This window comes from Xyrauchen texanus, chromosome 6, assembly GCF_025860055.1.
Source record: "Xyrauchen texanus isolate HMW12.3.18 chromosome 6, RBS_HiC_50CHRs, whole genome shotgun sequence".
Lineage (NCBI taxonomy): Eukaryota > Metazoa > Chordata > Actinopteri > Cypriniformes > Catostomidae > Xyrauchen > Xyrauchen texanus.
In genome coordinates, this window is record NC_068281.1 from 26,261,278 (window position 1) to 26,286,385 (window position 25,108).

At 38.4% G+C, this 25,108-nt stretch overlaps 2 protein-coding genes and 1 pseudogene across 2 annotated transcripts in view; 1 reads left to right on the forward strand and 2 right to left on the reverse strand.

The window, feature by feature from the left end:
- Positions 1-3: 3 nt before the first annotated feature.
- Positions 4-4,860, reverse strand: LOC127644764 (E3 ubiquitin-protein ligase MSL2-like). Its single transcript, XM_052128136.1, has 2 exons — positions 3,951-4,860; positions 4-3,861 (listed from the first exon to the last, which is right to left on the reverse strand). The coding sequence occupies exons 1-2, from the start codon at positions 4,090-4,092 to the stop codon at positions 2,327-2,329; spliced, it is 1,677 nt and encodes a 558-aa protein (XP_051984096.1). The 5' UTR covers positions 4,093-4,860; the 3' UTR covers positions 4-2,326.
- A 1,279-nt stretch (positions 4,861-6,139) lies between these two features.
- Positions 6,140-13,199, forward strand: LOC127644772 (propionyl-CoA carboxylase beta chain, mitochondrial-like; annotated as a pseudogene).
- Positions 13,200-13,363: 164 nt separating this feature from the next.
- The window catches only part of LOC127644755 (cohesin subunit SA-1-like), a 74,525-nt gene continuing 62,780 nt past the window's right edge, over positions 13,364-25,108 (reverse strand). The window contains exons 14-34 of the mRNA XM_052128121.1: positions 23,516-23,630; positions 23,235-23,352; positions 22,946-23,049; positions 21,983-22,075; positions 21,804-21,893; positions 21,511-21,714; positions 19,966-20,036; positions 19,771-19,858; positions 19,566-19,646; positions 17,855-17,947; positions 17,585-17,759; positions 17,346-17,485; positions 17,148-17,249; positions 16,908-17,056; positions 16,691-16,819; positions 16,354-16,559; positions 16,052-16,223; positions 15,823-15,936; positions 15,588-15,702; positions 14,625-14,705; positions 13,364-14,494 (exon numbers count right to left, since the gene is read on the reverse strand). Of these exons, the coding sequence (XP_051984081.1) occupies positions 14,471-14,494; positions 14,625-14,705; positions 15,588-15,702; positions 15,823-15,936; positions 16,052-16,223; positions 16,354-16,559; positions 16,691-16,819; positions 16,908-17,056; positions 17,148-17,249; positions 17,346-17,485; positions 17,585-17,759; positions 17,855-17,947; positions 19,566-19,646; positions 19,771-19,858; positions 19,966-20,036; positions 21,511-21,714; positions 21,804-21,893; positions 21,983-22,075; positions 22,946-23,049; positions 23,235-23,352; positions 23,516-23,630 (2,464 nt within the window). The 3' untranslated portion in view covers positions 13,364-14,470. The remainder of the gene's footprint in view (positions 14,495-14,624; positions 14,706-15,587; positions 15,703-15,822; positions 15,937-16,051; positions 16,224-16,353; positions 16,560-16,690; positions 16,820-16,907; positions 17,057-17,147; positions 17,250-17,345; positions 17,486-17,584; positions 17,760-17,854; positions 17,948-19,565; positions 19,647-19,770; positions 19,859-19,965; positions 20,037-21,510; positions 21,715-21,803; positions 21,894-21,982; positions 22,076-22,945; positions 23,050-23,234; positions 23,353-23,515; positions 23,631-25,108) is intronic.

Sequence of the window (25,108 nt, forward strand, 5' to 3'; positions counted from 1 at the left end):
TTGGAAGAAAGAAAGTAATACAGGTTTGGAACAACAGGACGGTGAGTAAATTATGACAGCATTTGCATTTTTGGTATGATTTTATGATAAAGGTTTATTTGATGGCTTTGCTACCTAAAGTCTTCCTAACTCCTGCATGCTGAGCTTAAGAAAGTGATATTTTTCAAAGTGAAATATCACATGATGTTCAAAAGTGATATTTTAGTCATTTATTGAGATCCTGTATTGCCTATTAAAGTTAATTAAAAGATTCAAATTATGTACATTTCATCGAAGAAGTACATCTATTAATACTAGCAATAATGCCACAATGCGGTCTAGGTTATGAACTACTGCCGACTATAAAACCTGAGTTTGCACTGACTACCCAGCTCTGACTTGAGTGCAGTTAATTCAATAACTGCAAAGAAAGCTAAGCTTACTAAAGGTCCTATAAGGTATACATAGTCAAACAATTTTAGTGCATTAGACACGATACCAAATACATGAGACACACACATTTTTGAAAAACAAGAAATAAAAAACTATAATTTATTTTTGTTGCAATTTTCATTATTTAAATGTGGCAGTGAATAAACCGGCAATAATAAGAGGATCTCCAGTAATTCAAATTCAAGAAACTAAGATCTGAGTTCAAGTAATGACCATTGAAAAGCAAAGGGTGGAAACAATAACAACTCTACCAAACCAAAGGATTTGAAAACACAACACAATTTTCTATTAAGATCTAAGACTTAACTATTTACTTAGACGATTTTCAATATTTGGTCAAAGGCCCTACAAATAGTGTTTTCAAGCATATTTAAGGATACTGATGAAGCACTGTCTACCCTGCTTCATTATACAAAACGTGAAACGGTAAAGACATGTTCACTGACCTTTCTCAACACATATTTCTAGTTTTGGTCCCTAGGACAGGAATCACAACACAACAGCAAGACAACACTAAGAACTATCCAGGGTCAGCATATTGAGGGATCAGTGGGCTAAAAAGGTGCTCAGGCAAATGATTAAACAAAAACCACCTTGAATGTCTTTTTTTTTGTAGGGAAGGGTTGTTGTTTATCTATCATTGATACTTTGATTCTCATATTGCTTTAAAAATATCACTGCCATGAATACATTCGCAGGCAACACATTGAACACTTTTACATTCACTAGTTTTTTGTTTTAATTGTTCTGTTGAGAAATCAGTTTAAACCAGCTATGTCAAAACTTACGAGAAGTGTATAGCTGTAGACAGAGCTCCAATAAGGGGCGGGACATCCAAACCGCTAGCCCCTTACTTAACCCTTTCAATAACCCTAACCATCTGTGGAGGTGTCACCCCCCTTTGGAGTTGGCGCAACCCCCTTTTGGAGTTCACTGGCCTGCAGCTATCCCTACTTGAAACTTACTACAGTGGGAATTAATTGAAAAGTGAATGCATTCTAAAAAAACAACAACAACAACAACAAAATACTGTTATGTTCAGAATAGAGAAATGATGTTCTTTTGACATATTTGTGCTTCAACATCCCCACAAAACCACTTCTGCTTACAAATGTGGCATTTAAACAATCATTTGGCAGCAATGTCATCATTTCAAACCTTCAATATTTCTAATAAATAGGGGTGGAGGTGCACAACCAAGAGATGGGTTTGACACAGGAAGTGATGACTATAGCAACCAGCATAGGTCTACAGGTCTCTAAAACATCTAGCTCTAATGGGACTAAGTGCTACTTTTTCCACCATAAGTAAATGCATGTGATTTAATCTGACTTGAGCAGACAATACTGATAATGTATAGCTGTGTTTAAATTTAATCTTCTATTCATGTTCCAAATGAATATTTTATATATATATTTAAAAATACATTAGAATTACCATGACAAAATGTCAGCAGAATGTAAACAAATTTCAGCGTGTTAATCATTTAACAGCTTTGGGAATGTTTGTGATGAGCTATACATGTTAGTTGACAAAGACTGCAGTGTGGAATTGTTTAACGTAATACTTGTGAAACTTTAACATGTGGCTAATCGAACATCAAACAAAATGACAGGTGTTAATGTGACTTATATCATTAGATATGGAGTTCTGTGTGAATATAACAGCCACACAGAGAAGCATGCAGTTCCTTCAAAACAAAACAAAAAGTCATAACACTCAGCTTCACAGTAACTTTCCATTACAGCAGTGTGTATGATGGTATAAGTTGAACATGAAAATTACAGGCAAGAGTTTTGGCAAACAGTTTCTGTTAGACTGAACTACAAAACGACCATGGCTGCCTTAAAGTTGCAACCCTTTCATGAGAGATCTATCAGTAGAGGGACATCCATCAACAATCAAAATGCATTTCAAGAGCATCTTCAAAATTCTGGTCCTCATCAGTACTGGAAGTGAGAAAAGAAGCCATAGGGGAGCCTGCAGATAGGCTAAGGACTCCTGCGTTTGGGCCAGCGTTTCTAACTGAAATACTGGTGAGGTTGATGCCAAGAGTGAGCCTTGTTTGCTCCAGGGCTTTTTCTGGGACAGCAAAAGCCTCCAGCTTCTTCTCGCCATTTGCCATGTATGAATTCTGGCATCCCCTACAGATGCAATCCAAACAGGCCTTGCGGTTTGAGTAGCAGGGACATCTTTGACCTCTGCACGTAAGAACACTTGGATTCTGGGTTGCTCTTCCACACTTGCAGCCTTTCTTCTCCTGCGTCTTTTTGTATACAACTTTGGGTGGCTGTCCCGGTAACATATTTGGAGAGAGCACCCTGTCCTTTGTTTTGGCCTTTGCCTTGGGTATGCTCACTTTAGTCTTAGGCTGAACTTTCTTATTACTTATGTCAGCGTTTATCTGTATGTTCTTAGTTGAATCCAGCATGGTCTTGTTGACCTTCAGCACACCTCCATTAGGGACCACGACAGCAGGTGGGGTCAGGGCTTTAGGTTCAAACGCTGTCTTCAGTGGAGCTGTGGAGGCTACTGGGGGTCCCTGGATGAAGCTGGTGATGGGCAGAGGTCGGAGCATCTTGCTGTCACTCTCCGAGCGAGAGCGCTTTCGGGTCATTCTCACTTTTCTGTGGGCGGCAGCCAGGAGCGTCATGCCCGTCTGAGGTTGCAGTGGGTGCCCCGGCGCAAGGACAGCGCTGGTCAAGGACTGTGATGTTTGCTGACATGGCTCTGCTGCGGTTTTCAGCTGTCCACATGACACCACAAGCTTGTGCTGTTGGGCAACAGGATGGTCCTTGTTTACAAAGTCAGATACAAGGTTCTCTACAACACTTTGTGGGAGCTGCTCAGTGCCACTCATCTGACTAACATTGCAGTTTATCACACTGACATTGACAGTGTCTGTATTTAGTTCTTTAGAATTCAGAGGTTCACTAACAAGGACTGTGACCGGCTTGGGCGTCTCTAGTTCAGTTTGTACAATCTCAGAGGGTGGCACAAGTGTCAAAAGTGTGTCCTCAGAAACATGAGCAGAGGCATGCAGCTTTATGTCAGCAGAATTTTGTGAGGAGTCCATCTCTGTTTTAAGATGAGGAACATCCAAATGTACAGGCTTTAGTTCTTCAGTAATGCTTAACTGTTCTTGCTCTTCTTTTATCTCCAACACTTCTTCCAGCATCTTCTTCACCTCATGATATCCTTTGACTGCCAAAGCACTCTGTTCTGTTGTGATGCACACTGAGACACACTCACAGAGACTCTTGTAGCAGTCAATAAGAATCTGAAGCTGCTTATTTTCCTCAAAATGTTCATAGTCTTTGCACCAACTGCATGATGGCTTCAATAACATCCTTTTGCCTTTACAGCCCTTGCAAACATAGTGTTGGCAGGATGCATTTTTGGGTGAAATTGGATCCAGAAGCAAATTCCCTAGGTAAAAAAAGAAAACAGCTTAATTTAAAAGAAATAAACATTCATATAATAGCAGCTCATTAAATTATTATTTTAAAGCTACTTACCACAAGCAAGGCAGGATAGGGAGTCTCTAAAGAAAGGCAGGACGTTAAACAATGCACCGTATGTCTCAAGATCCTGCGGATCGCACTGAAGAAGCGAGCGGCACGCCGAAACATACAGCGCGGTGGCGTTTACCGGGTTCATTTCAGCGAATAATATTACGAGATGAGCGGACTGATCAGCTAAAGTGAGTCTGAGAGAGACTCCCACAGCAGAAGAACTGTGAGAACACAATCAACCAGGCTTGACCGAACGCCACAAACAAAGAGCGCAAGCTGACATGACTCGCGGTTTTGAGGATCCTGTTTGCTAACATGTCAAAGCTTTGCTGGATATAGGATGTTTATACATTTATAAGCTCCTTCTTGATGCTCCAGGGATGGTTAGTATGAACAATTCAAATAAGCTCATGTAAACGGTGTGTAGCTTTTAAGACTATGAATATAAAGATCCAAATTGTCTCAAGATGCGGAGTGAGTGATAAAACACATACTGATAAAGACGTTGGTGTTAAACGGTATTTTCAACGAGAAACACAACAGGCCTTAATAATGACGTTCCGTGTGTTATCAGTGCACACGTTTGAAATACAAGGTCGGTTGCGCAAAAAAAAAAAAAAAAAAACATATATCTAAATAGTCCGGGTCTGTGACATTGGTTAGATTTGGAGTTTGATTGAATAGAACACACAGTTCGCTTGCTCGCTAGCTAATGTTGTGTTCACTTTTCTTCGTGTTGTTGAAAACGGGCGCGTTTCCCTTTGATTACACCGACGAACTCCCGTAGTAGGTATGCGCTTGTGTAGCGTTGAGCTGAATTCTATACGCTGCGAAATATTTACATAGATTAGCCTTTGCTAAGAGGCATTTTCGTTGATTGTTATTCCTCTGTTAACTTTTGCATCCTGAAAAGGACAATACCAAACAAGAGGAAAGGGCGCCTCGATTCAAACACGACCTCCAGTGACTACTGCCCCCCAGTGGCTGACTGTATGAATCACCCGTTACTGTAATGAATGAGGTTCTGTGGAGAACATTGAGAACATATCTGTTGTTAAAATATTAGTAATGAACAGTAGAGCCAATGCATTCATAAACATCCTCCTGGGGTTCTACAAGCTCTACACATAGTATATGAACATCGAATACGTCCTTGTGTTAAAAAAAAGGACAGGTTCAGCATTACTAATTCTAGTTCCCTAAGAACAAGTAACCGTATTCTTTTTTTTTCATTGACAAATAGTTTTTCAACTATAACTTTATACAACTTTAAAAACATACCTACCATGATCTCCAAGATTGTTCATTGATGGTATATGCTTCTGTTAAAGCCATCAGTCTGTGTATGTGTTTGTTTTTTCACCTTAATTGATTAAAAATGTGTGATTAATAGCGGAATTCCTGGTAAACAACTACATTACCCATGGTCCAGCAGAGAAAGCTTCACCAGTCAAAGATCCCCAGTAACATAGCCCAAGAAACAAGCCCTGGAGCAATGCTCTGTGATATTATATTTAAAAAAATATGAATGTCACAGAACACATTTTGTTTGAGTCAAACCAAGGGCAAAGATTTTACTGCTGCTTTTCCCATTCCCTAATTACAAAGACTTTACTACTTTTATGTTTCTTTTAAAAGCACATTAAAGGGATTATTAACCCCAAAAATCTCAATTCTGCCATAATTTAATCACTCATGTTGTTCCTGTATGACTTTCTTCCTTGTAAGACAAATGGAGATGTGTGGCAGAACATTCGTTCTCAGTCACCTTTCACTTTCATTTTATTGAAGAAAAAAAGATGCAATGTAAATAAATGGAGACTAACATTCTGCATTACGTCTTCTTTTGCGTTCCTTGGAAGAAAGAAAGTAATACAGGTTTGGAACAACAGGACGGTGAGTAAATTATGACAGCATTTGCATTTTTGGTATGATTTTATGATAAAGGTTTATTTGATGGCTTTGCTACCTAAAGTCTTCCTAACTCCTGCATGCTGAGCTTAAGAAAGTGATATTTTTCAAAGTGAAATATCACATGATGTTCAAAAGTGCTATTTTATTCATTTATTGAGATCCTGTATTGCCTATTAAAGTTAATTAAAAGATTCAAATTATGTACATTTCATCGAGGAAGTACATCTATTAATACTAGCAATAATGCCACAATGCGGTCTAGGTTATGAACTGCACGATACCAAATACATGAGACACACACATTTTTGAAAATAGAGTCAAGTTCACAAAGTTTATGTAATAAGACAGCGCAAACGTTTGCAAATACTGCCCCTAACACAAATATTGCATGTTTTAAGACTGTCAACGCCTGCTAAGTAAAAAAATAAGGTACATAATAATTTCATGACAATACGGATATTTAACATATTATGCTACACAGTAAGTAAAAAGTCCTTTTTAGAGAAAGTATTGAAAATGTAAAAACATATGGAATTAAGACTGGAAGATTGGTTACTTTTTCAAAAAGAAAAAAGTAATCATTTAAATGTATTTTTCAAACCAAAAGTACCTATTCTCTCGGCAGACAACAAACGCTTGGGAAGTGTAGTTTCCATTGATCAGCGGTAGTTTCAATATTTTTTTACATTGACTTCATCCATCAAGTTTGTCTAACTGGACACTTCTCTACAATTATTGGTTCCCCCATTCACGTCTTTTCTTTAAGCGCGTAGTGATTGGCTGGACAGATTTTGTACTCAAAGGTGATTGGCTGAAGACATTGACAGTTTTCTGACGTAACTGGTGCTCTCCATGCACAGGAATGGCGACCTGCACGTTAATGCGAAGCAGTTTGGGACTGTTAAATGGCCTAACATTTTCTTTTAAAAGTGTAGGTCAGATTCCGTACAGGGCAGTCGCCGGAGCAATTACTCAGTCGAAGGTGTTTCAAAATGCAAGATGGTATTCTGTCAGCCACCTCTCTGTGCAGGAGAGAATTGTCAAGGAGCGAAAGGCAGCGCTTGCGGGAGGAGGACAACAGAGAATGGATGCACAGCATTAAAGGGTAAGATAAAAAAAAAAAAACTCACGTTAAAACACATTTAAAGTGATGAACAAATCGCTAGAGACTGAGGGCAGCGGGTACAATACCAAATGCCTCTGCGCAGGGTAAACTGAAGGCGCGCGAGAGAGTGGAACTCTTGCTGGACCCTGACACTTTCGTGAAGTATGACATGTTTGTGGAGCATCGCTGTTCTGACTTTGGCATGGAGGCAGATCATAATAAGGTATGATACCTCTGCTGTGTTTAACAAAGAACTGAATGCATAAATCATTTGAGTCGATTAAAAGTTATGATTTCAGAGTTAAATGTGAAATTAGGGAGAGAGTTAGGGAGTGGTGGTGGTCTAAGCACATAACTGGTAAACTGTTAATCAGAAGTACACTGGTTCGATCCCCACAGCCACCACCATTGTGTCCTTGAGCAAGACACTTAACTCCAGGTTGCTCCGGGGGGATTGTCCCTGTAATAAGTGCACTGTAAGTCGCTTTGGATAAAAGCGTCTGCCAAATGCGTAAAAAATGTCATGCAAGACTGTCCCTTCATTGTGTTTGCCATTGGTCACTTTTATAAGCTCATCCTCTCTGTCTCTGTGCAGTATCCAGGTGACAGTGTTGTGACTGGACAGGGCAGGATCAATGGCAGGCTAGTCCATGTTTTCAGCCAGGTACGAAACAAGATTTTGAACCTTAGTTTTGGTTACATTGGAGCAATATTGGCTTTTAATAGAAATTAATGTTTCCTTTGTTCTCAGGACTTCACAGTGTTTGGAGGCAGTTTATCAGGGGCCCATGCTCAAAAGATCTGCAAGGTCTATGTTTTGAACTGACTAAAGTCATTTGGTGTATAAACCCAGACCTAATGCACAGAATAACAAGTTTTGACACAAAACTGAAATGATAACTGCTGCAATTTTTATTCACAGATTCATGGACCAGGCAATGATTCTTGGTATGCTGAATTTTCACAAATACACAGTTTATATTTAACATAAATGTATCAGAATTTTAATCATTGCAATTGTTGTTTTTTAGCATAATGTATTGGCATCTGGTGTAGGCCCATGTGCGGGGGGTGCCGTGTACTCTCCTGCTCTCACAGACTTTACTTTCATGGTGAAGGTAAGTGAATAAAAGTACTGAGGTTGCAAATGTAACATTTAATACATTTCCACCTGACCAGAGTCTAATACCCTGTCTTCACCGGAATCGAGCGATGTTGCGTTGGAAAGGCTTGATGCTCTCTACTCTGGACACGTCGAAACAAACGTTTTAAAATGTTTATTTGTCTTGTTAGCATGAGCAGCACATGCAGTTCAAAATGGGTGTTTACGTTCAGCGTGACGTGATCTATGCATCCAGTGTAGACAGCATTATTGATTATAAAGTTTTGACATGACAGCTTCTTTCCCCAAGCAGTCAGACTGTTGAACACTTGATCTATCACGATCAATAATTAGCACTGCACTTTATTCATCTTATATCTCACACTGGACTGTCAACATATTCTCCTCAATATACTACTTCATATATATATTTCATATACTCCTTATTGTATTTTATATTGTGTGTATTGTATATAATTATTGTGTTGTGTAAGTATGTGTACATTTGATTTGTAAATTGTTTTGTGTAAGTATGTTGTTTACTGTAAATTGTTATATGTCTCGTCACTGTCATGACTGCTATGTTGCTCGGAACTGCACACAAGAATTTCACCTACTGTTGCACTTGTGTACATGGTAGTGTGACAATAAAGTGATTTGATTTGATTTTGATAAAGGGACCGATTAGCTTTTGTCGTGTCACACTGTTTGCGTTTGGTGTAGGCAGGGTGAAAGACATAAAGGGATAGTTCACCAAAAATGTTATTTCTCTCATCATTTACACTCCTTCATGATATCCCAGATGTGTATGACGACTTCTGCTGAACAGAAACGAAGATATTTTTTTTTTACGCAAAAATTTCAGCTCTGTAGGTCCAATGCATATTTTGCATTGTATTTTACATTTTCTCCCCTATTTGGAATGCCCAATAACCAATGCGCTCTAGGTTCTCGTGGTGGCGTATTGACTCTCCTCAATCCAGGTGGTGGACTGCTACCCAGGCCCCCCCATACAATGCATTTTAAATCCTTTTTCACTATAAATTCTCCTTGCCCAGTAGGTGGTGATATTGAAAGTGGTGGTGAAAAGTGGAAATTGATTGTAAAAAAGAACTAAAATATTGATCTGTTTCTCACCCACACCTATCATATTGCTTTAGAAGACATGGATTTAAACATTGGAGTCGTATGGATTACTTTTATGATGCCTTTATGTGCTTTTTTGAGCTTCAAAGTTTTGGCCCCATTAATGTGTTGTATGGCCCTACAGAGCTGAAACATTCTTCTAAAAATCTTAATTTGTGTTCAGCAGAAGAAAGTCATTGTTGGGTGAACTGTCCCTTAAAGAGTGCATTTATTTTTTATATAAATTCAAGTTTTTATGTGTGTCTGGCCTATTTTAATTTTAGATGCAGGTCCTTGTTGACACTCATTTGACTAGAAATGATCCAGGCTGTCAGTAAATGTCCTAACAATCCCAATTAAGAGACATCCTTGTGTTTACAGGACACCTCCTACCTTTTTATAACGGGGCCTGATGTGGTTAAATCTGTTACTAATGAAGATGTTTCCCAGGAGGAGCTCGGTGGAGCAAAAACACACAGCAGTGTCTGGTAAGTCAAGCCATTTGATTTATTTTTTTGTACGTATGTACATTCCTCAATTTTTTTTTTATGAACATTTTTGTGATATTTCCTTTTAGTTTGAATTAGCAAACTTATAGCTTACTCTTTTCTTGCCATTTTTCAGGTGTTGCCCATTGGGCTTTCACAAATGACATTGATGCCCTTCTGAATTTACGATACTTTTTCAACTTTCTCCCATTGAGCAACAAATATCCAGCTCCTGTCATTGAGTGCCATGATCCCAAGTGAGAGGATGATTTTGCACATATTTTCTTTCTCTATCAGTGAACAGAATCTCGGCCAATGTCTTCTGTCACGTCTGCTATTTTATCGATTTATTTTCCTCAGTGATTTCCTGGTTTGGACACTGTTGTTCCTATTGAAAGCACTAAAGCCTATGACATGCTGGACATCATTCATGGTGTATGTGGATCTTTACAAAATGAATGATTCAGGGACTCCGATAAAGGTGGATACTTGGGACATGCAGTTCTTATGATTCTTATTTCTGTTTTATAGAAAGTAGATGAGAGAGAATTCTTTGAGATTATGCCCAACTATGCAAAAAATATTGTGGTGGGTTTTGCCAGGATGAAAGGCCGTACAGTAGGCATAGTTGGAAACCAGACAAAAGTGGCATCTGGTGGGTGTTTATACAAGCCTGTATTTTTACATAGTTTTTATATGTTTGACAGCAGTTGATTTTGCAGCTATCCATTTCTTTGTACATTTCAGGCTGCTTGGACATAAACTCCTTTGTTAACCCTTCTAAGTCGACTGACGATCCAGAGCGTCAAAGTGCGCACCTCTGACATATCTATTAATAACTTCGGAATGGATCAAGGTATTAACTTACTTTTTTTTTTGTTGTTTTTTATGAAAAAGCTGACATTCGTCTGCATAGACTGTGTTGACTTCCGCGAATGATAAGCCTTCCGTATTTTAGTGCAAATCTATAGCATTATTATTATAGATTTTACCGCAAAACAAAGACATTGTACTATATTTTATCTAATGATATAAAACGCTGTTGGTGTGTGTAAACCAATCAAAGACCTGTGTGTGTGTGTGAACCAATCACAGAGCTGTGTGTGTGTGTGTGTGTGTGTGTGTACCAATCACAGACCAAAAGCAAAGAATGACATGGTCAGATGTCATTGGAGTAAAAGGGGGGGGAGGGGTGTGAAATTCCTTTCAGCCAAGTGTGGCAGAGAATGACTGATGAAAAGCACATCACTCAGTGGTGCAACAGTTCCATCTTGTGGTGTTTTTGGATATTACTCCATTTATACAGCTTCTTATTCCATTCACATGAACGGTTTTTTCCCTATTATATTTTCTTATGTTTTTCAACCAAAAAAAAACTTATGGTGACTATAGTCACAGAAATGTAAATAGTTGTTTTGTTTCTTTATATTTTTTCACCCAATTTCTTTTGAAGTTGTTCTAAAGCCTTTGAGGAATAAATATTTGTTGTAAAATTCCTTATTCATTTATGTTTAATATTTTTTATATAATAAAAACAACAAAATTGAATATCCGCTTTTTGTATTTTTTTGGTGATATATCACATCAGAACATGTAAAATTTCTCAAGAAGTGTATTTACAATGCATCCACATTGTAGATGAGAATCTATAGAATCCAGAAATATGACTCTCTTCACTCTGCTATGAAAATTGACCATTCCAGAAGCCAAAATATCAAAATAATGCCAGGCGGACTTAAGACCCCTTAGACCTTGGAGGGCTGCTTGTGCGGTTCTGTGATGCTTTCAACATTCCACTCATCACATTTGTAGATGTGCCTGGATTCTTACTAGGTGTCTAGAGAATCCTTAGAAAATCTGTTACTTGGCCTGGACTTATGACATATATCCTGAATTGCTTGCAGCTTTCATGATTTATATAAGGTCATTTTGTGATTGAACAGGCACAGCCCAAGAGTACGGAGGCATCATCAGACATGGAGCCAAACTGCTTTTTGCGGAGGCAACTGTTCCAAAAATCACAGTGATCACTAGAAAGGTAGGTGGCAGCATGATTTGTTGATGTATGAGGTCTTAACTAGCTTGTACACTAAACCCTGTGTGTCCTGTCTCTAGGCCTATGGATGTGCTTATGATGTGATGAGTTCCAAATATTTGCGAGGAGATGTCAACTATGCTTGGCCATCTGCTGAAGTTGCAGTGATTGGTGCAAAGGTAAACCTGAGAAATGCCTAGGAGTTAACTAAAATGAGTGCCATAGCTAATGCTTTTTAACAGTTAACATTTTAACTGTTTGCTGTGGGTGAATAATGGGGATTTCTACACTGGACATTCATCAGCTTTTATTGGCAAACTGGGAACATACATTCAAGAATTGGTCCTATACAAATGAACATCTAAATAAGAGTTGAATGCTTCATTCTACAGTGTAAGTAACATGTGATGGCATTCAGAGATACACACTAACTTCAGCCTTCATGGGTGTTAATATACACTATCACTGCAGCAATGTTCACTATGATTGGCTCCCATACTTGTTAATTTCTCTTCTACTGGTTTTATATCTATGTTGGATGCTGTAGCAGTTAGATGAATATAAGATGCTGTTGACTCCGAGTTTGCAATGAGATCATTTCACATGTTCAACTGTTTACAGTACAAACTATAACCATTTCTGCTGGTAGACCTTTATTGGTAATTAAACAAACACTAACGCAACATTGATGCAATTGCTGATATATTCTGCCTGCTGTACAAAGGCAAAACTGTAACTAAACATTTGGTCAGAATTGAGTTCTGACCAAAATCAGGTCACTTAGACTATGATCAGTTCTACGATAGACAAGTTTTGCCCAACTATGCTCAGAGAAAATAGAGTGTGAAATCTAATAATACATTTGACTGGACAATCAAACATTTTGAAGCCATTTTTCTTAGTTGCAGTTACCGTAGTTACTGTGTTTTGCATTTTGTGTGACCGTGTATTTGTTTGATTACTATTTCATCGATTAAGTAAATCCGTAATTTGCCATAGGATGGTGCTTAAAGTAACTGTGTCTTAGAAGTAATATTTAATTATTTATTTATATACATACACTGTCTGTCTGTCTGTAATTATTATTGTATTTAGAAAGCATGCTACTTAACAATGTATAATTTCATGTTTGAGGGTGCCGTTCAAATCATCTTCAGAGGAAAGGAGAACCAAGCTGAAGCTGAATATGTAGACAAGTTTGCCAATCCCTTCCCAGCTGCTGTCCGAGGTGCTCGGAGAATATCTACACAACACATATTCCCCTTTGTTTTAAATTGTGCTCCATTACAGCAGTAATCTATTATGTGTAATTCTACTAAATATTTAATGTCAATTTATTTCACAGTCTTTGTGGACGACATCATTCAGCCTTCGACCACACGCAAGAGGATCTGCAGAGATCTCGAGGTGTTGGCAAGCAAAAAACATGCTAACATTCCCTTGTAAATCTTTGTGCGACACTACTTATTTTATAGCATTTCACAAATAATATCTGTTGATTTGCTAGATACAGAATGGAGAAAAAACATGTTTTTATACATAGTTCTTTGTGCCTTATCCCTGTATTTGTATACATCATGCGGTTATTTAAACATTTTCGAAAAATAATAAAACACTCCCAGAGTTCATGATTACATATTTAATATTTTTCTGAAAAAGTGAATTTTCCATAAGTTCACTGAAGAAAAGTTTTAGAACAGTTTTCCATTAAAAGGGAAAGTGGTACATAATTTCTAGGTATTACAAAAGAAAACCTTTTTATATCGAAAATGTACAATTTACAGGTACACTAGCAAAGCTAACCAAGAGTTGGATTGGGAGTAATGACAATCATGGGAAAATTCATGTTGTTGTTAGTACAACGTTTCACTTTGAGAACACATGACCATAAAGCACTTAAACAGAGGCAGTTAGTGTCACAATACTTGAATCTGCCTTGATCAAAACATGGCACAGCAGGATCTTCGGTTTGATCCAGACAAAAAGCAACTGGCAGAAACCTTCCTCGTTATAATCCACAATAAATGTTCAATAGACATTTCACACAAATAAAGCCTAACCTCATTGAAAACTAAATCTACTGGAAATAAAAGATAAAGAACCGACCATTCAAATGTTCTGCAAGCCAAAATACACAACACGTAATTCCCTTTTAGGTCAATTGTGTAATACACAGACATTTTAACACAACTGTAACAACATTCTGACCAAACTTTTCTCACAACCGCTGTTTACCTTCTTTAGTCCTTTACCCAAAAACTACTGAAAACAAGAGAATGTTATTTTTATGTATAAATTTAGACAGAAGATTTGCCAAAATGTATGACTGATTGGGTTGTTTGGGTGAAAGAAAGAAGGTTTGTTGACTTTATTGTAAAAACTACTCCATAATCTAACTGTACAGGGCAACTACATAGTAGGATGGATAAACACAAATATGTACATCTTTAACATATGGAACCATACATTCTTACATGATAAATTTGTACCACAATGTAAATCCCATCCAGTGTGATTCAAATGAGCTGAACAAAACATAGCATTCAACAGAACAATTCACCATATGTGACATGATTAGACTGAATCTGTTAAAATAATATCTGAAGCTCCGCTGATGGAAGATTTGGATTTGTGTAAAGTTCACTCCAGAATCACTGAAACTGAACACAAGTGCCTCCATTATTTGAATTTGTTTGTTCCTTTGAGATCATATCAAATCTAATCATATGCTCTTTTTCAATCTCTCGTGGTACCTCAGAACATAGGCATTGTAAAACCCTGAAAAAAAACATGAATATTTATTAATAATAAATAATCACAATCATTTATTCTCTTAATAGAACATTTGACTTTGCAGGTAGCACTGATTTAATGTCAGTTTCTCCTTTCATAAAAATCTCAGCCTTACCGACTCATCTTCAATCATGGCTGCCGAGTCAAAGAAGTCAGGTCTCAGCTCTGCCCTCTCACGCCTGTTCCTGGATGGAGGCTGTACAGGATTTCGGATAATATTATTTATATCACTTTTTCATACTGTATTAACATTTCATGACCACAGCATTCTGACAGACTTTTTAGTGATAAAGAGGTCTAATTTTCTGGATAAGAGCCCTCAACATCACATTATGAAGTTATCTTGCATTAACTCAGTAACTGTGCAAAATGTGTCACTAGCTAGGTTTCCATTCAAAATGGTTTGCATTTTTATGTGCGTTTCTGAATATTCGACCAAAGAAAATACAAATCATTGTGCGAATCCATCCACAACGTTATTAACGTATGTTAATCTTGAGGGAGCCTGCTTTGTCATGATTGAGCCAGTTGCTTGAGTTTTTTGTGGTATTAGACATAATTGTATTAAATGCTGCCAAAAGACACAGAAGAATGAGTAATATCTCATACAATGAGGGCTGAAATGGCTGCTATGGCCATTCGTCATACCTACAAAGCCCGTGTTTAAAACGACTAGATGTGCATTTAAACTTCCGAATGTCTAGGGCTGTGAAGGAAGAATTGTGAGCCAAGGTCGAACCTTTTGTTGGGCCAATCACATCATGCTATCGCACACCCATACCAACCGACAAGCATAATACCATCGCACTTTACATGCACAAATGGTCAAAATACGTCATCAATATGCGAATAAACATTTTAACTAATGAGAAACTCAAGAGAATCCACCTCCTACTAGCGCATTACATTTCTATGTGAATTATGAGATTTTATTTGCATATCAAGCATTTCTATTCAGGATTTCTTATGCACGTTTTCAAAATGTGCATCAATATAGTTGGATGGAAACCCAGCTACTGACACCAGATAGGCTTATGTATCAGTGTTATTTTCTGGAAAGACTCAGCTAGCTCCTTACCAGATCAATCACCATGGTGTCTTCAAATTCCTCACTCATGTCTTCCAGCTGTCCGCGAGACGACATCATGACATCCTCAAAAATGGGCTCTGCATCATCCTCCATGAGGCCCCGTCTAGATGAGAGAAATAGAATATGTATATGAAGCGAACCTCAATCCATTTAAGACACTTGAACTCTTGAAGGTTCTTCTAGTGAAATGTCCTACAAAGATTCCCCTGGTTTCTTCACTTACACAGTCTGTCGCACTCCTCCACTACGGGCCTTAATGTAGTTCATGGCTGTGCGCTCTTTCCTGTTCACTTCCTCCATCTTCTGCTGACCAAGCCAGGACATCTGCATCTGAGGACTGAGATAGAGATCGCAGGAGACAATTTATACTCAACCTCACTAAATATTTAAAAAATGACAACAGCAATGACACAACAGATCCTAAAATACTTCCAAATGGGATGACCACTTACTTATGGACATAGTCAGATTCAGACCCAGGTTCAGAGTCCGGGTCAGGCATGTGCTCGGCAGCTTGACGAGGGCTTTCTCGGAGTACTGTTGAGGTGAGCTGGGGTGTCTGCAAGGCTCCGGGAGTCTGTAGGGTGTCATTCCTCATCATCCACGAGGCATCCACACTCTCCTCTGCAGAACCACAAGATCACACAAAATAGCCCATGACTGCTTGTTCCAAGCACTGCTTAATATACTTTTAAACATATAGGCAGTCCTATTCCTACATATGCTCGAGTAATGTGAACCATTATATCCTCACCCTCGATGCGTCTCTTGTGCATGGACAGACGGCCCTTTTTGCTGCGTACAGATCCAGTCTTACTGCTGCTGCTGCCGCTGGTGATAGACATGCGGTCCTCGTCTCCACCTGTGAGCAGAGAGTTCCTGTAAGAGATGAGAGGCAGCCAGATGTCCTCACGCCTCTCCATCATCTGCTCTGTCATAAACTTCTCCAGATATGAGTGCCTTAGGAGACACAGAAAACATAAAAGCATAAAAAAGCTTCCAGCTGCACAAGTACTCGCAATGTGAATGTTGATTTGTTCCTTTCACTATAGCAGGGTAGCTCAAAAACGTGAAGTGCTCAGACAACTTACACTGTCTTCTTGTCTTGCCGAAGAAGCTTAGAGGAGAATTCACAGAGGACCTCTAGAAAGGCCAGATTTGGAGGGGGATACTCTGGACCTTGAGGATTCTGATACTTGAAGGCAAACTCAATCCCATCTCTGAATACATAAATAATGTAGCAGTAAGTTTGCAGTAAACACACACTCAACTCTCAAGAGCCACAGGGCTGTTCTACCATAAACTAACTTGTGTAGTGTGGCCACAGCCTCTCTGGTCTTGATTTGGTCCAAGCCAAATGTGAGGGCAAAGCGACGGGCCAATTCCTTAATGCCGCTAACGTGAGATGACGTCCTGTCCAAGTTAGGCCCCTGATCCTGGATCAGCTCATTAAAGAGCTGAAGAACATAAGAAAATGGCAGGATTATTCTTAAAAAGCTCTTGAATAATAATGAGAATGTCGTACGAATACCTAGGCTGTTTTCTCACCTGTTGTAAGCTCAGAATTAGTGTCTTGGCACACAATATCTTGTCCGTCTGCCTAGTCTTGCTTAGTGTTTCCTTGATGATGTCTCCATAATCATTGTAATACTACAAGAAATCATGCAATGACTCTCATTAAAAATAAGCATAAAAAATGACTGCTACCTTTACAGATTAATAGAGGATTATATTTTGCACCCCTACCCTCATGTAGTGTTTGAAGATATCTGCAGCGGCAGGCATATCTACTATGTCATAAATGATGAGCTTGCTGAAGGCTGCTAGAAGATTCCTCCTCTTGTGTAAGGCCTCAATCTTGTTAGCTTCATCCTCTTCATCACCTTCTGTGAACATGAGAACAATACATTTCAGCTACACTTCAAAACACTGTTGTAGAGTCCTTGTAAAAGCCTAATTAGGTGTGATAGTGTCTCAAGGCTCACCTATGCTCTGATTCTCATCGTCCTGGTCAATAAATACATGGTCCAGGACGAAGTTGAGCAGCTCGTTCTGTAGGGTGCTGTCTGGGTTGAAGACCAGAGGCTGCAGACCCTCTCTGGCCCCTGTGGTGAGCTGGTGACTGAAGATCATAAGCAGGTCACATAGCAGCATGAAAGCCTGGAGAAATAGAGGGGAAGCCAAGAGGTTAGTGGCACAGCTTATTTGACTCTTGAACTTGCATGACTGCATCAGGCTGTGGTTTTTCAGCTTACCTGCTCTTTGACCGGTGTGTTGACATTTGATAAACACTGCTGGCACACAGCTAGAAAAGACTTGACAACCCTTCTCAATGCTAGGAGATCATCCTGAAGTTGGGATAGCAGAAAGACAATGTCTTTTTGGTTGTAACACTCAAGGAGATTTTGGACTTGATGAAATAATGGATGAATATATATATATATATACACTCACCTAAAGGATTATTAGGAACACCTGTTCAATTTCTCATTAATGCAATTATCTAATCAACCAATCACATGGCAGTTGCTTCAATGCATTTAGGGGTGTGGTCCTGGTCAAGACAATCTCCTGAACTCCAAACTGAATGTCAGAATGGGAAAGAAAGGTGATTTAAGCAATTTTGAGCGTGGCATGGTTGTTGGTGCCAGACGGGCCGGTCTGAGTATTTCACAATCTGCTCAGTTACTGGGATTTTCACGCACAACCATTTCTAGGGTTTACAAAGAATGGTGTGAAAAGGAAAAACATCCAGTATGCGGCAGTCCTGTGGGCTGAAAATGCCTTGTTGATGCTAGAGGTCAGAGGAGAATGGGCCGACTGATTCAAGCTGATAGAAGAGCAACTTTGACTGAAATAACCACTCGTTACAACCGAGGTATGCAGCAAAGCATTTGTGAAGCCACAACACGCACAACCTTGAGGCGGATGGGCTACAACAGCAGAAGACCCCACCGGTACCACTCATCTCCACTACAAATAGGAAAAAGAGGCTACAATTTGCAAGAGCTCACCAAAATTGGACAGTTGAAGACTGTAAAAATGTTGCCTGGTCTGATGAGTCTCGATTTCTGTTGAGACATTCAGATGGTAGAGTCAGAATTTGGCGTAAACAGAATGAGAACATGGATCCATCATGCCTTGTTACCACTGTGCAGGCTGGTGGTGGTGGTGTAATGGTGTGGGGGATGTTTTCTTGGCACACTTTAGGCCCCTTAGTGCCAATTGGGCATTGTTTAAATGCCACGGCCTACCTGAGCATTGTTTCTGACCATGTCCATCCCTTTATGGCCACCATGTACCCATCCTCTGATGGCTACTTCCAGCAGGATAATGCACCATGTCACAAAGCTCGAATCATTTCAAATTGGTTTCTTGAACATGACAATGAGTTCACTGTACTAAAATGGCCCCCACAGTCACCAGATCTCAACCCAATAGAGCATCTTTGGGATGTGGTGGAACGGGAGCTTCGTGCCCTGGATGTGCATCCCACAAATCTCCATCAACTGCAAGATGCTATCCTATCAATATGGGCCAACATTTCTAAAGAATGCTTTCAGCACCTTGTTGAATCAATGCCACGTAGAATTAAGGCCGTTCTGATGGCGAAAGGGGGTCAAACACAGTATTAGTATGGTGTTCCTAATAATCCTTTAGGTGAGTGTATGTATGTGTGTGTGTGTGTGTGTGTGTGTGTGTGTGTGTGTATATATATATATATATATAATAATTTTTTTTCGTCTAATCACACTCAATAGCAGATCAGATCACTTTGTTATATCAAAATAGAATGTGAGGGTGGTGGCCTAGTGGCTGAGGATCTGGGATGCCAATGAAAAGTTTGCAGGTTCAATCCCAAGTAATTTATTCCAAGGCTGCTCCAAGAGTATCAGTGTATTCTACATTGTGTTGAATCAGACCCATTTGCTAAATGGAAAATCATTAGAAAAATGTGTTACAGACTTTGGATGGAGTGCCTTCTGTGATCTTCACCAGCTGCCAGAGTATAGAGTAATGAGAGCACTGAAGAGCCTGCACTGCTATCTACAAATGAAACAACAAAAGTCATTCAGTATCAGGGCGTAGGATCTTATCTTAATAAAGTCAATGTTGCTTTTGTCACCAGACAGACATCTTGAAAAACTCATCATATCAGAAACAGACGCACCTGCTCTGGCATAGATCCCTGCTCTATTCCTGTCCTTAGCAACCTATAGCAATTCCCAAAAAAGTCCCATCTGGTCAAGTCATGAGCACTGATAAAGAGGAGAGATAGACATTGATAGTTCATTAGCACTCAATAACTTCAAGTAGTCAGAAGGAATTAGCTTTTGCATCACAATTTAAAAAGACAGCAGCATACTTGTGAAAGGCAGTGAGTCTCTTTAGAGTAGAGAGAACATTGTAGATGTCATCATCATCAGCTTCTTCTCCCTGCAAACAAGACAGACATTCAGAGAGAGCTTTGATTAGCAACCATGCCGCAAAAGCTATGAGTCATACATACATACATAACTACCTAATGAATAATGCTATGTTTCTAGAGACAAAAAAAAGATTCTCAGGCTGTCCAATGAAATTTAAATATTCATTGAATTGAAGTTAAAAATGCATATTCCAATGCTAAAATGTGCATTTGAATTTTTTATGTAATGACGATGACATACGGTGCGTTTTGACTGATCACAGACTCACTGCTGAAACAGATGCAGCGCAACAAATAAAACAGAATGCAGGTCTCTCAAGATGCTTTTACAAGGTTGAATTTCTTTTTAAATTGACACAGGATCTAATAAATTGCAGCGCCACTGCAAAAAACACTGAGATGCAGCGCAACGTTCAAAGACGCTCGTCTAGTGTACGTACTCGGAGAGAATGGCCCCTTGAATGGAGGTCTTTGGCCGGTGTGTCTTGCTCTCTTATCAGCAACTCACTGTTAAAGCAGTAGGTCCATACAATATAACTGTGAAAACACTGTGGTACCGCCGTTATCATGAAGCTTAAGTCTGTGGTACACTGGTATAGTTTACTGTGCAACACCAAGTTTACATATAATTTTCTACTCTATTGAACCATTTCTTTTCTCGTTTTACTTTTTTACTTACGATTTGAGAGTATGAACTAGCTAAATCTTTTGACTTTCTGTTAATAGTCACATCTTTTGACTTTTTGTTAACAGCCAGATATGTTTTTTGCTAAATAAATAATAAAATAGCAGTAACACAGTGCTGTTTGGTTTATATTGATTCGCTGCGCCAATATCAAGACAATATCGATTTAAAAATCAGATGTCTTGCAGCTTTTTCCCCTAGCCGTTTTTTTTTTTTTTTAACGTTTAGAATGTTTAGAATTAAATAATTTAATTAAAATGTTGCTATTATTTAAGTGAAATTTTTAATTTGGTTTCTCAGCCATGTTGACAGACCTAATACAGGCTGATTCACTAATTATTCATTTGTGACAGATTAATTGAAAATAACTTACTCAAAAGAATCATTTGTTCACAGATCAGACATCACTATGGCTTGCAAGTTGTACGCTAAGAGCAATATTAAGCCTATTAAATATTTTAGAGGAGAGCATCAATAGAAAAATGTTCATTCATTACAGATATTTCCATGACATCTCCAGGCATTTAGTAATTTCCATGACTTTTTTGCATTTACATTTATGCATTTGGCAGACGCTTTTATCCAAAGCGACTTACAGTGCACTTATTACAGGGACAATCCCCCTGGAGCAACCTGGAGTTAAGTGCCTTGGTCAAGGACACAATGGTGGTGGCCGTGGGGATCGAACCAGCAACCTTCTTATTAACAGTTATGTGGTTTAGCCCACTACACCACCACCACTTTGGGCCTGGGAAACACTATTTTAAATCTATCCATCACCTCCACAGATCTCTCACCGCCTGCAGCAGCTCCTCCACCGAATGGTTGAAACGGTCGGCTAGTTCATCAATGAGCTGACTGCGAGTGATGTCCACGCGGTTCATGATGGTGTACTCTTCACTACACAGGATACTGTAGGTCTTACTGCAAGCCTCCAGCACCTCTGTATCTGTGTGCTTCTCCACCACAAACTTGATCTGCTTCAGCAATGCATCCAAGTGCTGGAACATTCAGATCCAGTCATCATCCAACTGTGAATGGAATGCAAAACAGATGGTGCATTTATGGAGATCCAGCTTGAAAAGCTTACCTTCTCCATTCTCCCAGCACTATACACGTCTAGGTCAAAGTACTGTGGGATCTGTAGGAGGTTGCCTAATTTCTCTGCATCTGTCTGATACTGTGGGTGGAAGACAGGTATATCAGCACACAAATTACTCAGTTATGATGTATGAAAGACAAATAGAAGACAGAGTAGTATCATCCTACCTTTGAGAGTAACATTGGAAGAGCCATGATGAAGTGCTCCGTCAGTTTGTTTTTGTCATCAATCTGAGTCTTTCTTTCTTTTGCAGTCAAGACCTACACAATAAATTAGAGGTTTACCAATTAATCGGTACCGATAGTTGCTTTTTGGAAATATATTTTTCGAAAACCAATAAATGCTGACAGTTGCCAATGTTTTTCTTTTTCCCTAATATTTTTTTTCCTTATCAATGAAACTCATCTGGTGAAATACTGTATATACATACAAAACTCTCCATCTGGTTAATCTAAAAAGCTTCATTTGGTAAATACTCACATATAGAGCATTGTAATGTAGCCAAATCTCTGTAATTTCAAAATAAGAGTCCCGGTGTACTTCACGCTTCTTTAAAGTATAAAGTTCTGCATAATGTACCGAATCTTTGGTTATTGGGATTTTGGTTGCATAACAAACTGCTTTAAGGATTTTATTCATTACATTGCAGTCTTAATGTCTGTGCCCTTCATAGTAAGAAAGAATAAGATATTTTCTTATTGTTATTTAGATCCATTTAATAAAAAAAAAAACATCGGTCGATTAATCAGTTATCAGACTTTTCCACCACCTTTGGTATCAGCAAATCCACTATTGGTCGAACTCTGCAGCAAATCAGAGGGGCTTCAACTCAATACTGAGCCACAATTTCTACAATAAAATGATGCTGATGTGTATTAAGACCTATACATTTGCATCTATGTTCTTTTTCTTTTCGAGTAAGAGCGGCACACAATTATGTCAGACCAGAATTATGTAAGCAGATGAAATGTAATGCTAAATGAAAAACAAAATCAACTAAAATTAATAAAAACATTTTCAATGTTTGATAATGATACCTAATACATTAACTATTAGATTTGTATTGTTATATGTTACAGTAAGAACTTTTTACATGTACTGTTTACAAGAACAGTCAATGGAGGTCTTACCCTTTTTCCAGTTCCTCTCCCTACAGGAGGGTGGGCTTCAGCAGCCTGACGGATAGTACAGACAGTCAATTCGATCAGAGCACCTTCTTGCCTGTCTGACAACACTATAGACAGAGAGATGGAGAAAGAGAGAAGGGGAGTGAGAAGTACCTTTAAATGGGATGAAAAAAACAGATGTGTTCATATCTGACATGTATCTCTCTAAGCTTTCTCTGAGCTTGTACACTATGGCTCACAGGTAATTATTTTTTTAGTACTAACACCAGTGAATCTCTCTGTGTGTCCATACCCTCTTCTCCCTGCACAGGTTCCTCCAGCAGCAGCTCACTCATACACTCCCAGTCTTTTAGCAGCTCCTGTGAGCTCTCCCACAAACTGTCCACAAGATATGCAGCATGCTCGTGCAGCTGAAAGCACAAACACATTCACATTAAGCACTGAAACACACAATCTCATGAACAATATAGTGGCAATATTTGTTATTTGACGATATTCATAGAAGATACTGTTTTACCCTAACATAAGTCATCATAAGTGGTTAAACAGTTCTGGCTGTAAAAGCAGCTTTACCTCACTCTCCAGAAAGAAGAGCACTAGCATGCGGATGAGGTTTCCATTTGGGCTGCACCTGCCCCTGCGCTTGGCCAGAGCCTCTTCTGCCTGAGGATCATGTCTGCTGAACAATCTACCCATGATGCAGAGAAACAGAGAGGATTGGGTCCCATTTTCGTTAATGCATAGGTGTGCACAAAGTGTACTTTAAGATATGTTTATGGATCTGACCTCTCAGCCTTTTATGCAGTCATCTAATAGCGAGGGAGAGGAAAGTAAATGTCCTACACTGATGTCCTCATATGAGTGTTTTAAGTACAACTGAATTTTTACTTCCTTGAGACAGTATGTTTCAGGGTCCCCACTTCTTTTGACTGATGACTTTACCAGTTGTTCACCAGTTTTTTGTGACAACACAATTTTATAGAGATTGTACTTAAGAGCAATTTCTATCTAATTAAATAATTTAGAGATCAGCATAGGGAGAAACATTATATTTGCTGTATTAATTTCAAAGGCATTTCTGGGAGATTCAAATGTTTAAATTCCCATATATATTTCCAAGATTTCTATGACCGTGGGAAACCTGATGTTTGTAAAATCTAGTATCCGCCATGTAGTATGTGGGTGATTCTCACGAAATCCAGATTTAGAAGGTGTCCAGCATCAGAATTTTTAAAATTCCCTTAAAGCCAATTTTCTTTTTGCACATATAAGATTAAGGTCTGAACTTACTATAACCATTATTTTTAGAATATTTAAAAAAATATTTCCTATATAATTATTTACATTTTTAGATGAAGTCCATAAAAAATTATCATTACCGCAACATGACATTACATTAAATATATGGTTAAAAATGTGTATTTTTGGCTAATGTTAAAGTAGACTCTTATTACTCATGCTCAAAGCTATGTAAAACTCTGGAGAGATTACTTTTTCATATTTATTATTTTTTGTAATTTCCATATTTTCTCATTACCGAAACATACGTGATTTACAATTTCTTTTATTTAATTGTTTTACTAAAAAATAACATACACATTTGTTATGTAGCAGACCTTAAATAAGTAGTGTTGTATAATATGTATATACATTTTAAAACAAAATATGATTATGTAATTATTACTTAATTTGTAAAAAAGATACATGTTGCGGTAATGAAAATGCCATTTCGGTAATGAGGATCAATGTTTCGGAAATGACATTTAGCTCACACATTCACTATTGACAAAGGGGTTTGATGCCTAACCTTATTTTACATATTTAAAACGCATACAATTTTTAAAAGAATATTTATTTCATAAACAGTTTCATTTTCTCATTTATCGTAATCATCACAGTACCATGCCTTGTGTTAACAAGTGTTGTGTATATAAGTTACAATGTTATGCTCATAAAGAATCATGTCATGTAGCCTACACTGTAGTACTAACAAATATACAACCATTAGTATAAATATTATAATTTGTATTTTTTTTTTTTCTCTCATGCTGTCTGTCTACTTGTGAGGTCCTGAGTAGTCTTAATTTTACAATTTTCTTTATGTTTCCGATACCTGGAAAAGGCAAAATGAATGAAAGGTGAAATGCAGTAAGCACGGACATAAAT